At 48.6% G+C, this 14,120-nt stretch overlaps 1 protein-coding gene and 1 long non-coding RNA gene across 2 annotated transcripts; both read right to left on the reverse strand.

Moving 5' to 3' along the window:
* Positions 1 to 1,935: 1,935 nt before the first annotated feature.
* Positions 1,936 to 3,646, reverse strand: LOC136546543 (uncharacterized). Its single transcript, XR_010781395.1, has 3 exons — positions 3,378 to 3,646; positions 2,428 to 2,753; positions 1,936 to 2,280 (listed from the first exon to the last, which is right to left on the reverse strand). It is a non-coding gene; the product is annotated as an uncharacterized lncRNA (long non-coding RNA).
* A 3,626-nt stretch (positions 3,647 to 7,272) lies between these two features.
* LOC136546544 (protein OXIDATIVE STRESS 3 LIKE 5-like) lies at positions 7,273 to 8,619 on the reverse strand. The gene is made up of 2 exons (XM_066538521.1): positions 8,088 to 8,619; positions 7,273 to 7,827 (listed from the first exon to the last, which is right to left on the reverse strand). The coding sequence occupies exons 1-2, from the start codon at positions 8,411 to 8,413 to the stop codon at positions 7,380 to 7,382; spliced, it is 774 nt and encodes a 257-aa protein (XP_066394618.1). The 5' UTR covers positions 8,414 to 8,619; the 3' UTR covers positions 7,273 to 7,379.
* Positions 8,620 to 14,120: the final 5,501 nt, after the last annotated feature.

Genomic DNA, 14,120 nt, shown 5'->3' on the forward strand with positions numbered 1-14,120 from the left:
CGACTGACGTGCTCTATGGTATTAGTATCATCTTGACCAGAAAACTTGGTCAAATCTGTTGGAGGCTTCACCCTTGGAGGCAACGCCACTCTGTTGTACCATTCTGGATAAGGAGACTTGTATGAATAGGATTGATTCTTTGGCTTCAAGCCGAACTGATTTTGCATCATATCAGCCATCCTGTGCATCAAAACATCAATGCCTAGATCCTGATTTCCTTGTACTTGCACTCCAGAAGGCAATCCTGAAACACTTCTATACCCTGGATTTGGCACAGCATTGATAGCACTGTAATCAGTAAATTCTTGATACCCATCTCCATACATATTCTTCTGCAATCTGTTTGATGCTGGAGAAACTCTATAAGCTGAAGGTGGCACTTCTCCCGTGGTACCAAATGTTACTTGGCCATAGGTGGGATGTGATTGCTTTTTAGTGTGAGTCAATCCACCTATATTTGAAGGCGACGCTACTTCTTTTCCAACAGGCTTCTCTTGATGCTTTGGAACATTGAAAAGCGTCGGCCCACTAAGTGGTCCAACATTTTCTTCGAAATATTTATCAACCATTGGACCAAAAGTACCGATCATGATTGCCCGAAAGGTATTCAGAAAAGTTGTGTGATGATTTGTCATGGTTTCTCCCATAGCTTTATAGACCAGGGTTGCCATCTTCTGAGCATCCTCCTCTTCAGTGTAATCAGTTTGATGCGGAAGAAGAACCCTTGGCATTGATTGCTTTTGAAATACTTTATTGCTCTTGTTTTTGGAAAAAGACATCAAGCATTTCCGTTGGTATTGCTCACATGCTTGTAGCACTAAATCCTTATAATTATCTGGCAATTCTATCATACTTACATCCAGAACATGATCATTGTTGATCTCAGATGCCATCTTAAACTAGCAGATGGGTCCCACCGGGCGTGCCAAAAAGTATGTTGACATAAAATGTGACGCACTGTGCCTCACACACAGCAAGCCGAAAAGCGTAGCTTCAATTGGGTTCCCGGGTGTTTCGTTATCCGGAAGCGTGCCAGTCAGTTTGACCTGAAAACTAACAAGGGATAAAACAATTAAATGTCAAACCGGAACATGTCGGGTAATACCAGACAGTTCCACATATACGGCCCTGAAGCCACTTACAACGACATACAACTATAGAGAGCTGTCTGCCAGTGAGTTCATAAACCGTTTCGGCTAATCGTAAGATGAATGCACGTGGAAACCTGAGCGCCGAATACACATGCATGGGAAGACATATTTGAACAAGTGAAATTAATTATGAGTTAACGCATAACCAAACTCGGCAGTCCAGCCGAATTGGAGTCCATGAAGAAGGAACGTGCAAATAAAAACGATTAAACTAATCCAAAACCTGCATCTGCCGCACGACACCTGGTTTTGTTAAAGCTTAAACATGATTAACATGCATGAACCCGCGACATGTGACAACCTAGATTAAAATAATTCGGCCATTATGAGCACACTATCTAGTTGCAAAGATATTATGAAAAAAGCAATGATCGTTGAAACACGAATAAAACCACAAGAGAGAGAAGGCCGAACAATATCAATCTAGATTGGGCAAAAGTGTGTTACAAATATATATATATAAAATGTTCCGTAACATGCAACACTGGATAACTTAATGAATCTATTTAGATTTGCCATATCTAAAAGAGCCGATAACTATCTTGCTTTCACTAAGCATATTGAATAAACGCCTGCCGCACGGTATCTACTCATACACAAAGCATAAGCAAAGACTTCTTGATTATCAAGCAAAGATCCGCCGCACGACCATTGAAAACAAACAAGACTACTTGCATCACGTCTAAATCCACCGCATGATACTAAACATGATAACAAGTTTGTCGGAACTTACGGAGGTCGACGGATCGATGATTCCTCTCGAAGAACTCGACGACACGACAAGAGGACTCGAAAGTTGGCACGGGGCCGGTTGTATTGATTTGGTTGTGAACCCCTTTTACAATGGTCGAGGGTCAATATTTATACCCTAGACAAAATGTGAGTCCTAGAGGACTACGATTTACAAAGGAACTTCTAAATAAACTTGGAAACTTACGATTCCTTACCCTAAACTTATAGATTCCTTTATTATTACAACTCTCATCTTTCCGATCGGTCTTGCCTGCCATCTTCTGTTTTCCCGAATGGAGTTACCGCCTTCTAGAGTAACCGACCGCACAAGCATTTAGCCAACCGCTTGTTTTGTTTGCCGAACACCCTTCTTCCCGCATGTGGGTCTACCTGTCATCTTCCAGAATCGACCAAAATCCAGTGTTAACAACATGTATACACTTGTACTTAGAACAGACCCAAATACAGATACACAAATAGCTCGAGTTAGGGTTCGGGGTGCGCGGTTTCGCACACAGGAATGGAAGAGAAGGGGTGCGCACACCTGATGCGTCCTCGTCGCCGGCAAAGGGACCGACGAGGCTAGCTAGACCTGGCCACCTGCTGTGCTTCTGCCTCCGTGGCGTGGCAGTGTTCTACTAGTAGTAAAAAAAAAAGGATTAAAAAAGTCATGCTAGAGCCGCCACGGTGCCCAGGTGCCACATCTGATCCTCCCCCAGATTGTGAACAGGCTCCTGTTCCCCAGCCTGATCATGGAAAGCATGGCGCATGGGCCTCAGCCTCCATCTGATCCTCCCAAGATTGTGAACAGCCTGCATCTCATTCACCTCCTTGCACGAGCACTTCCCATTTTTAAGGCTTCAGTAACAACTAACAAGGCCAATAAGAACACACCGATGAAGCGGTAGGCAATACAGTACGACGAGTCGACGATTGAGGATTAGACAGAACACAGAAGTATTGCATGATTTGTCAGGTCTTGAACTGGAGACGGATTTAGTTGGTTTGTCTTAGAGGGGGGGGGGGGGGGGGGGGGGGGGGGGGGGGGGGACAACCCGTGTATGAAAAAATACGGTTTGATGTGGGTTGGTTTCTAAAGAGAAATTTCTAAAATTGACATTCAATTTCAAGATTTGACATCCTGACCCACATGCCAATGACTCAGGTTTACCGTGTCATTGTGATATGAGTGTCAAATCTCAAAAGACTCGCGAATTGTAACGTCAATTATCAAAATCTCTCGGTTTCTAAACCGTGAACTGGCCTAGTTGTGCGGATATGATGCAGGCAGGATCAAATACACTATACATATGTTGTATACGGCTGCAACATGATAATGGGATGCGCAAGAACAACAGCCGTGCGATTGAATAGGTTGTTGTGATTGGATAGGTTTTTATCAGCATGCATAGACGAGCTGGACACAAGGTACACATATTATTATAGCTACATATGGGATGATAGATAGTGGCGAAAAATCAGAAATCAACTCACAACGACTCACTGCAGAATTGTGCAGCAAGGAGCGAGAGGCCAAGAGATACGGCCAGATGGGCACCAGGCACCAGCGGGCAGCGGCCGTGCGATTCTGGACGGCGCCTGCCGTGGATCAGGTGGCTTGCAGGAGCGGGTGGATCTGCTCGGCACTGCGCGGCCACTGTCCAGCGCCAGCTAGCCGATGCGGCCAGGCCTGAGGGGCACCAGCGCGCCGCTGCGCCCGCTCCACAATGGAGGCAGAGCGGAGGGGCACGGTCAGGGCGGCTTCGGCGCCTGCGGCGGAGAACTGAGGCGGTGGAGGCGCGTCAGGCGAGGACGTGGAGCCAAGCCCTTCGTGGGCGGTACCTGGCTATTAGTGGGCTGCAGTGAGTAGCAGTAGAAGAAAAGAAAATTTTGGGCGGGCTCGGCCCGAGCTGCGGCCTGCAACCCGCCCAGGAACACGTCTGTCGTTGCCTTACAAGCTGATGAAGCGGGCTGGGCCTGGGCGTGCTAGCAGGTGTCAGCAGCTGCATGCTTTGGTGCAAGATTATATATCATGGAGTCCACTTTCAAGCCAACCAAACAAGTCAACAACTAAACGAGGAGGAAAGAGCAACCAACGTGACAGCGTGTTTCGTCCCAAGAGCACCCTGAACACCTCATGTGCGTGTCTACACCTCATGTGTTACCCGTAACATAATAGTAACATCATCTTATCGCCGTTCACACATTAACTGCTCAACTTCTTCCTCTGACGAATTTCCAAGTGCAGACATGCTGCCATGTGACCGGTTTAGGTCCCGTTTGGATGGGGCCATGTTTAGTTCCCACCAAATCAAACTTTGGCACTATGCAAAAAGAAGATTTCCCGTCACATCAAATTTGCGGTACATGTATGGAGTACTAAATGTTGACGAAATCAAAAATTAATTACACAGTTTGGTTGTACTTTGCGAGACGAACGTTTTGAGCCTAATTAGTCAACGATTGGACAATTATTACCCAATACAAACAAAACGCTACAGTGCGCTACAGGAACCTGAAAGTTTGGCGGCGCCGATTCTGCTCGTAACTAAACATGGCCTGGGATTATAAAATCCGAATTCTGGATAGAAGTATTCTCTGAAGTTTCTTGGATTCTGTGCATGTTTGTGTAAATCCCCTAAAATCCTGGTTTGTTTGGGTGAGATTCTAGGATTTTGAGTTTCTTTTTATCCGGATTCTTAAAATTTCATGATTACCAAATGCAGTGGCGGATGCAGAACATGATGGAAAGGGAGGGCTGGTCTCTTCTTATTTCTCTCTCTCTCCATTTTTCTTCTTTGCTCCACCTCTTCTTCTCCCTCACCCTCTCTATATTTCCATTGATGCACCAGCTGAAGCCCCCCCCCCCCCCCGCCCCTTATCCGCCCCTGACCAAATGGTACCTTAGTATGTAGAAACATAAACAAAATATTTTTGTCCACAACGGAGTCACCAAAAAGGAGTATTGATGTGACAATGTATCTCGCAGAAAGGGCACACTGGGCATCTCATGTGCAGCCCTCACCAACGCAATCCAGAGGAGAAACGAACAACAATAGCAATGGAGAAAAGGGCAGGAGCCCTACTACCTATTTTAGGGACATTGAGCATGGTAAAATCATCGATGGGTGGTGGCGTTATGGAGACATCAGACAATGGCACAGTAGGTTTTACCTCCTCTAAAATTTAAGTACGCTTCGCCACTGCTTCGGAGGAATCATGCAAAAATGTATGTCGATTGCCCTAGGCTCAATAGGTTAATTAGGACCGCCTCTTATACATAATAGACACGTGAGAAACAAACAATACTAGAGGTTGGGAAAGTTTAGCGGAGGAAAAATGCTAAAGAAAATAGATGATTGATATATTCATCAAATGAATAATATAATGGCCTCGAATAGTTTTGGCCCCCACCTTATTTATAGGGTAAGAGATCCTGACCCATTTTGAATCGAAATCCACGAAAGCCTTCAAGCTAACATCATCTTTCTTTCTTTTTTCTTAAAGACTTCCTCCATCCACGTTAGATCGGAAGTTTCGGTCGAGAACACTGGACATTCTAACTGTATCAAAATTGTCATTATTCGGTTCTTGAGTCTGTTGAGGCTAACACACCCGAGTGGTGTTCCAACTAGAACGTCGAAATTTAGGATATATATCCGTTTGTTATCAACGTAACTTTTTATATTGAAGGAGGCTGGAGCTGACCTAACTTTCCAATCCCCAGGTTGGAAAGACAGGCCCCCAAGTACCAGGCATTAAAATGTCCAAGCAAAGCATACTCCTCTATTCTTAAATATATATCGTTTTCGTTTCTCGAGAAACTAAATTTAACTAAATATATATTTATGATACATAATTAGTATCATTAGAAAGATTTTTTGAATCTAGTTTTTTAATAAATTTATTTTAAGATATAAATGTTGCACGTATTTTTTAAAAATCAAGATAAATTTGTGGCACGCATACCAACAACGATAGTTATTTAGGAACAGAGTGAGTAACCTAGCTAGCTAATCCATCGTACGAACGCGGAATATTTTTCAGTGCCAACTGTGCAACAGGATAAGATCACATTGCACATGCACAGTCATCCTCCGGCCCCACACTCTCTTTCCTTCCCCAACACCAAACCTAGTATTATAAAGTACTATAATTATGACATTTGCTCACATTGGAGATGCAAGTGTAAGGATTAGGGCATCAATCGAAGAGCAAAAAAATAAGGATTAATAACCAGCCTAGGATCCCTCAATTACCACCCCTTGTCTGTTCTCACTCTGACTCAAAACTACTCGCCAGGGGAACTTAAAAAAAAACAATTCTCCGCTGAGCAATCACGCGCGGACCAGATCATTTGTGTATGAAATCAATGTGGCAGAGCCGTCAAGAAAGATGTTGATTCACGCACCGAGCAGGAGATCACCCACCAAAACGAAGCAAAGGAACTCCACGCTATTTTTGGCAGCGACTTTGGATTAGTTTATGTGGCAACTCGTTGCTGTTCTCCCCATGTTTGGCGAAACCAGGGGGCGTTTGCCTCGAGATTATAGGAGCCTTTCCACATTGTTGTCGATCCACGCACGCCGCACCACGCGGAATGAAGGAAACAGGGATGGATCCAGTGGATGGATGCATCCGCTGCTTTTCCAAAAACAAATATTTGACAAACTTTGTCCGATCATAGATTAACTAGGCTCAAAAGATTCGTCTTGTGATTTACAACCAAACTATGCAATTAGTTATTTTTTTTATCTATATTTAATACTCCATACATGTGTCCAAAAATTAATGTGATGAAAAAAGAGTGAAAAAACTTATTTTAGAGGTGATCTAAACAAGGCCTATACTACTGGTAGCTGCAAAGTGGCTGTCGTCGTTGTGATCAGATCAGACTTTGATCCTCACTCATTGGCCGCTTCATCTCACCAAAGCATAGCAGTATAGCACTGCCCACGGCCAATTGGCAATCCCAATCAGCCTGTGGCATAGTGCAATCATGGGATACCTCATCGACCAAATCACACCACAGCAGCAAATTAATCAAAGGCAGCCAACCACCATGATCATCATTTGTTAATGATCACCTTCGCTTGGCTTATAAGTCATATTTTTTCAATCATACGAACAGTATTTTTCTCTCACCGTAATTCAGCAAACACCACGGCTATCAGCCAAGCAAACAGAGCAGATACCCTAGGTTGTTAGCAGCCTGTTCAGTTGGCTGATTCGTATCGTTGCTGGTTCATGAAGAAATACTGCTGTTTAGTTTGTGTGAAAGAAAAATACTGTTCCGGCTGAAAATTTACAATGGTTTTCAACAACAAACGAACAGGCTGTAGGTTCGTCGATGCACTTCTTCCGAGTAGGTCAAAGAAAGCCAGGAGGATGAACACAACAAACATGGATCTTATACACCGGAACCATATAATAAGTGGCTACTACATCTCTATGGCCAAGCGGCTAGGCCAAAGCTGGGAAGCAAATCTGCGGCTGCTAATCACTACCATCAGTGCTGCTGCTATTGTGGAGATCAGACAGTGAGAAGGACCTAGGAGATCTGAAGCTCCCAAGGCCATTCCTCCTCTGCATGCCAACACCGCCGAGCCTAGTGGGAGGCAGTGGCAATGCCGGCGCGTCCCTCACGTTCTTGCCGCGGTGCGGCAGCTGGCTGTATTCCACGTCGTCGTCAGAGTCGTCCTCCTCGCCCTCGTCCCCCTCGGCGACGGCGTGGTCGGGGCCCAGCAGCGGAGGCAGGTAGGTGGCCGTGGCCAGCGAGCTGCAGGAGGCTCGCCTGGACCAGTTGGCCAGGATGCGGCGGCGCTTGTTGAAGGGGTTCTCCGGCTTGGCCAGCAGTTCCTTGGCCGCCGCCACCGTCGACGTGGCCTCGGCGAGGCTGGTGAACGACTTGGACTTGCCGGAGTAGAAGCTCGAGAGGCCCTTCCTGATCAATCAACCAAATTAAAAGTCTCGAGTTAACACCATGCGCAATTTGAGGCGATTTTGCGTGAAAGCTACCATCTTTTTCCTCGGCTCGCTGTTGTAAATAAAAGAGGGGGAAATCCATGGACTGCATAGCAATGTTGCTAGGCCCCCAGAAAAACATCTCCTTTTCAATTAAAAAGGTCCCATTTTGCAAAAGCAAGCAAAATAGCATGAGCGATCCAAGAAGGGTAAAGAAAACCGAAAGCTTTATGAACTCACTTGATGGGCAACGAGTCCTCGAGCGCATCCAAGCAACCGAGCGCATCGCCCTCCTTGAGCTTGCTCTCGACCTCCTCCTCCCCGTCGTCCCCGCCGGCCTCCGACGAGGAGTTCTCACCGATCGACGAGCCCGACGGTGACGGCGCGCCGATCGACGAGGTATCGGTCAGCACCTCTTCCTCCGCCTCCTCCTCTATGAAGAAGCCGTCGCTCCTCCTCTTCCCGACCGCCGCCACGTCCGCCTCCTTCCCGTGCCCGCCGCCGCTCCCCTTGCCGGATCCGGGGAACCCGTAGGGCGGCCGCACCTCCGCCACCGCCGTCGACATGTCGCCTGAGCCGCGAGATTCGACGGTCCGCTTGTTGCCAGTGTGTGTGGAGTAAATTGAGCAAATCTCGGGTGGACTGGATAAATGTGCCGTCCAAGAACAGGGACAGGAGCTCAACAAGTTGGTATGAGAGAATGAGAGAGGGGAAAGAGAGAGAAGAGAAACGCAGGAGGCAGGAGGATAGGATAAGAGCAAGGGATCAGGACGCAACCTGGGTGCGCGGGCTCTTTGGAGGCTGAAAGAGGCCGCAAAGCCCCGGGATCCTCTGCAGCGAAAGCGGTGTGCTGTTGCGCAATTGATTGTAGTATCCCAAATGCACGTCAATGGTCGGTGTTTCAAGTTGCGCATCTGACATGATGATATGGTAGGAGGACATAACGTTTATACGGGTTCGGAGAGAATATCTCTATATTTAGTTTATTGTTGCTGCTCGTGTTATTAGTACTAAAAGTTCGTAGCAGTTACAAACGGTCGAGAGAGGGACGAGTCCTAAGTCTCTGATTGTGTGTTGCGATGAGTTCTGATCGGTTCGGATTTGAGTCAAGCTCGGATGTGTTTGGATCGGTCGAGTTCGATGCCCTTAATGGGACATCATGCTTTCACTTTTATAGGCCAAGAGAAAGTATGAGTTACAACGGAGGGAGAAAAGGAGAATCAGAACGCGAAGTCCTCCAAGATCGTCGGGTCCTTCTCTTCTACGCGGGTCCCGCCGACCCTGTAATTGTCAACAGGGACAGCATCACGTCGCGCCCTGTCCGTCACTAACGTCATGTGCAGGCGTCGTCTGCCAGTCATGGTGCTCCACTCCGTCCTGACGAACGTCGTAGTGAACTGACGCGTCCATCAGTGTTCGTACGAGGATTAGACAGAACAGCACCGGTTCGCCCGACGCTGTTCCTGATGTGAGTCTTTAGGTATGGCCCGTCACGACAACGGGTCATATCGGGGCATGTCGGTCGCCTCCCTGGTGTCAGAGCTTTGACCCAGGTCCATACGCTTGGACCTAGAGAGGTTGGTGGCGGTATGGGTCTTCGACGGGCGAGACGGAGCCTCTAGCCTCGGGGTCGGGCGAGGCGGAGCCAGTCCTTAGAGGTCAGGCGAGGTGGAGCTCGTGGCCTCGGTGTCGGGCGAGGCGGAGCCAACCCTCAAGGGTCGAGCGAGGCGGAGTTTGCGCACCTCGGGGTCGGTTGGAGCTATAGTCGCGCTCTTGACTGCTCGGACAAATCAATATTGACAGTTATTAGCTACTCCTCTTCGAGTACCCTGTATTGGTCCCCGACACTAGCCCCTGAGCCTGCGGAGGAGTAGAATACTCCTTCGAAGGTTTTTTCGAACGGGAGGACTCTGAGGGCCTTAGCCTTCTTTTGTTGCTCACAGTATGTCCAAGGGACGACGATTCCCTCTCGTCGAGGTCGGACCCTCCGCGGGTATGGTCGTGAGACTTGGTGGGTTTGTTAGCTAGCTAGTTTGAGTGGGGTCCCGACATCCCATTCGTGGGGATCTGACTAGGGTCAGCATGATGACCGACTTTAGATTCTTAGCGGTTAATCCATATAGTTCTTAGGTCCGTTCGTCCGGTCCCGAGGGCTGTTTGCCTTTCTTCGAGGAAAAACCTTAGATCGTATCCGCTCGAGACTCGATCATGGGCCGGGATGCCCGTGGCGCTCATGTGCCTGGGTACTGGCCGCTTACAGGCCCATCCCTTACCCTAAGGGTGCCCGAAGTGGTTGTCGAACCCATCAATGGGCCAACCTTCGAACTCCTAGGCCTAGACGGGCCATGAACATGTTTTTTGATCTGTATTCCTCTTGCTTGTGATGAGTCGTGGCCCGTCCGGAGAGGCGAAACGCCCGATGAGTTTTCCGAGGGAACGGACAGAGATTGCATGCGCACTTCTCGCGGCGAGATGTTGTGGTGGATCGTGGCAGGCACGGAGATCTAGGCGGGCGGTTGGTTTCCTCACACATGTCGCCCCTATAAAACTAAAGAGTTCGTCCCTCGGGTTCCATACCTTGCATCCTTGCCTTCGCAGCCATGACCGTCACCACCAATCACCTAGGGTTCCTCGTCTCCACATCCCTGCCATTGTCGAGCCCGCATCCAACCATCCCCACCTCCAATGGATCCATGGTGCCGCTCTGATGTCACATTCCAGCGCATGGAGGGCCTCGTCTATCGCGGTCTTCTCTGCGCGCGAACCTCGGGCGAGGAGTGGCTGCTGCCCGGTCTTCACGACCCTCACCCACATATTTCTTTAGGGGTTGTTGCACTACTATAAGATCGAGCTGTTGCACCTCAATCCCAATGGGATCCAGCACATGGCGGCGTTCGTCGCCCTGTGCGAGGGATTCCTGGGCATTAGCCCCACTTCGATTTGTAGAGGCACTTCTTCACCGTCATTATGGGGGTATGGCCCCCGGTATCCACAAGACAAGACATGGGCCGCACCATTAGAGGAGGCCCAGCCCACAAGATCAAGGCGTGCACGACGCTACTCGGTGTACACCGTAAGATATTGTATAGTACCAAATTGGCTACTTTCCTTGTAACCCTACCCCTCTAGAGTATATAAGGAGAGGCAGGGGTCCCCTAGTGGACATGATCGATACATCTCATATTCAATACAATACACCAAAGACATAGGACATAGGGTATTACATCGATCAGACGGCCCGAACCTGTCTAAATCGCTGTCCCTGCGCCTTGTGTCACCATCCGATTCCTGGTCACGCGCACCTCCACCGATCAATCTACCATCGCAGGATACCCCTCAGTGGACTACCGAGCATCTTTTGTCGACAGTTGGCGCGCCAGGTAGGAGTGTGCACGTTGATCCTCCAGTGAACCAGATGGACCTCAAGATCAACATGACATTGTCCGTAAGATCGTTCCTCGATTTTGCACGGAAACTTCATCATCATCTGCGGTGATTCGGCTACCTGCAGAGCACCTCGATCTGCGGTGATTCGGCTACCTGCAGATTCTAGGGTCCAACTTCTGTTGAGTCCACGCCGACTCCAACACGTGGGTAATCTGCCCTAACCGGCTCCAACTCTTCGAGAGAAAGCCTACAAGCACCGCACGAAACCTGATAGACTTTAGGGTCACATCATATCAACAAGATATAAAACAAGCCAGTAAGGAGGACACGAAGTAATGCGAGCCAATACAAAACAAGCAAGCTAGTGACGCATGCAAGCCAACTTGCACGTATGTATGCACCATATACACAAGATGATTAATCAAAAGCAAATTAGGAAGGCGCTACATGGAAGCCAACTATACAGATTGCTAAAGGCACTTGCACGAGCGCATGCACGGAGGCATCTGCGTCTATGTTTCCCCACACAGTGGACTCCATCCGGCTATGCACGACTCCGCATGTCTGTGGGCTCCAGCTTTTGCACCGGCCAATGCGGTCTGACGTCCTACGCCTCTAGGATACGACGACTACTCCAACGGCGACTACGAAGACAATGCACGCATCAAGCACGCTTTGGCCACACCCCATCTACTCCACCATGCAGCATCGCTTCTCCGACCAGATTGAATGCAACTACGACAATGATCTCTCTGTATCTAATCTACCTAACGCCAACCATATAATGCCATACGCCACTGACCAGACATTCTGTCTAAAGCTAAGTCACGTTTTAATATTTTTCTAAATATTCTCCAATCTCCGTATATCGCCATGATGTTTCTCCAAATTGTTTTCTCCATGTTTGCTCTCCAAATGATTTTCCAAACCCCTAAATAGTCGCGTTGATGCTCGGACACCTCCAGAGATGGCCCTATCTCTGGCTCCTCCCTACATGTGCTACGGGCTCCACGCTCTGCGTTATAGGTGGTCGGCAATGGCTCCTTGGTCATGGCTGTTCCTCCTATACATGCACGGGCTCTACGCTCGATGTTATGGACTATGGGCTAGCTAGGCCTAGAGACTCAGCTACTCACTAACTGGTCGAGCGGTTTATATTAAATATAATTACATCTTCACACCAATTGATCACCGAGCTACATACGCTATTTTTCTCTAGAGTTCATATATCTTTACATCATGTACTACCCTTTCTACATGTTTGTATTGCAGGATCATTGTCCAGGTGGCCGGACCACCCAGTGCTCGGACTTCTCCACCGATCGACTGGTCGGACCGCTTGGTTCATGGACTCCATCACCGGCCAGTTGATCGGACTGTTTGCTGGTCGCTTCTACTCAATGCTCACTTCACCGCCGACCAGTTGACCAGACTATGTGTCACTCGTGCTTCATCGCCAACTATGTCGGTTACTCCTCGGCACTCGGATTCTTCGTGCTCAAGGACTAAGTGGGCACACTTCACCGCACATACATCGCCAGCTACGCCGGGGACTCCTCAGTACTCAGACATCGCTAGCTACGCTGGGTACTCCTTGGACATCGCCAGCTACACCGGGGACTCCTTGGTGCTCGGACATCGCCAGCTATGTCGGGGACTCCTCGGTGCTCGGATATCGCCAGCTATGCCACAAACTCCTCAGACGTCGCCAGCTACGTGGGGAACTTCTCGGTACTCGAACATCGCCAACTTCATTGGGAACTCCTTGGTACTCGGACATCGCTAGCTATGTCGGGGACTCCTTGATGCTCGGATGTTGCCAGCAGCGCCAAGGACTCCTCAGCGCTCGGACATTGCCAGCTACGATAGGGACTCCTCGGCGCTCGGACATCGCCCTTGGTGCTCGTATCTTGCTATGTCTCATCGGTGTGCTATCAAGCTGCTCCATGCTGTTCGGATCAGGGTGCTGATCTTGGGCAGCACGTATGGGGTCTTGATACGCGCATGTCAGATGACATCAGCAAGCTTTTAGACTTCTTTTTCTTTGACCCTGCTACAAGATTCATTCTTCATCTTCCAGCAGGCTCGAGGACTAAGTGGGCACACTTCACCTTGTGGTGAATATGTGCTTTTCTCATCTCATGGCTATGCCTAGGGACTGGCTGCCTGCTCTACTGGTCTTCTACATTCTAACCCTGGCACCACATGACTACGTCACCTACTATCAGGCTCAGGGACTAGCTGTGGGGGTATGGCCCCCGGTATCCACAAGTAGGGATGAAAACGGTACGGATATTTTTTGACCATATTCGAAACCGAATCTGTTTAGAGGGGTTGAGATCTGTCCGTATTCGAGTCCGGATATCCAACATCCGATACCGTATCCGTATCCGAATACTCAAATCGCATATTTATGATGTTGATATCCAATCGTATCCTATCCGACATAGTTGACACTATCCGTATTCGAATCCGAATCCGGACAGAAATATGAAAACAAATGTAATATCGGTGATATCCGTCCGTATCCGATCCGTTTTCATCCCTATCCACAAGACAAGATATGGGCCGCACCATCAGAGGTGGCCCAACCCACAAGATCAAGGCGTGCACGGCGGTGCTCGGCGTGCATCGTAAGATATTGTATAGTACCAAATAGGCTACTTTCCTTGTCACCCTACCCCTCCAGATTATATAAGGAGAGGCAGGGGTCCCCTAGTGGACACGATCGATACATCTCATATTCAATACAATACACCAAAGACACAGGACATAGGGTATTACGTTGATTAGACGGCCCGAACCTATCTAAATCGCTGTCCCTGCGCCTTGTGTCACCATCCGATTTTTGATCATGCGCACCTCCACCAATCAATCTACCTTGGT

The sequence above is a fragment of the Miscanthus floridulus genome, chromosome 3 (assembly GCF_019320115.1).
Source record: "Miscanthus floridulus cultivar M001 chromosome 3, ASM1932011v1, whole genome shotgun sequence".
NCBI lineage: Eukaryota > Viridiplantae > Streptophyta > Magnoliopsida > Poales > Poaceae > Miscanthus > Miscanthus floridulus.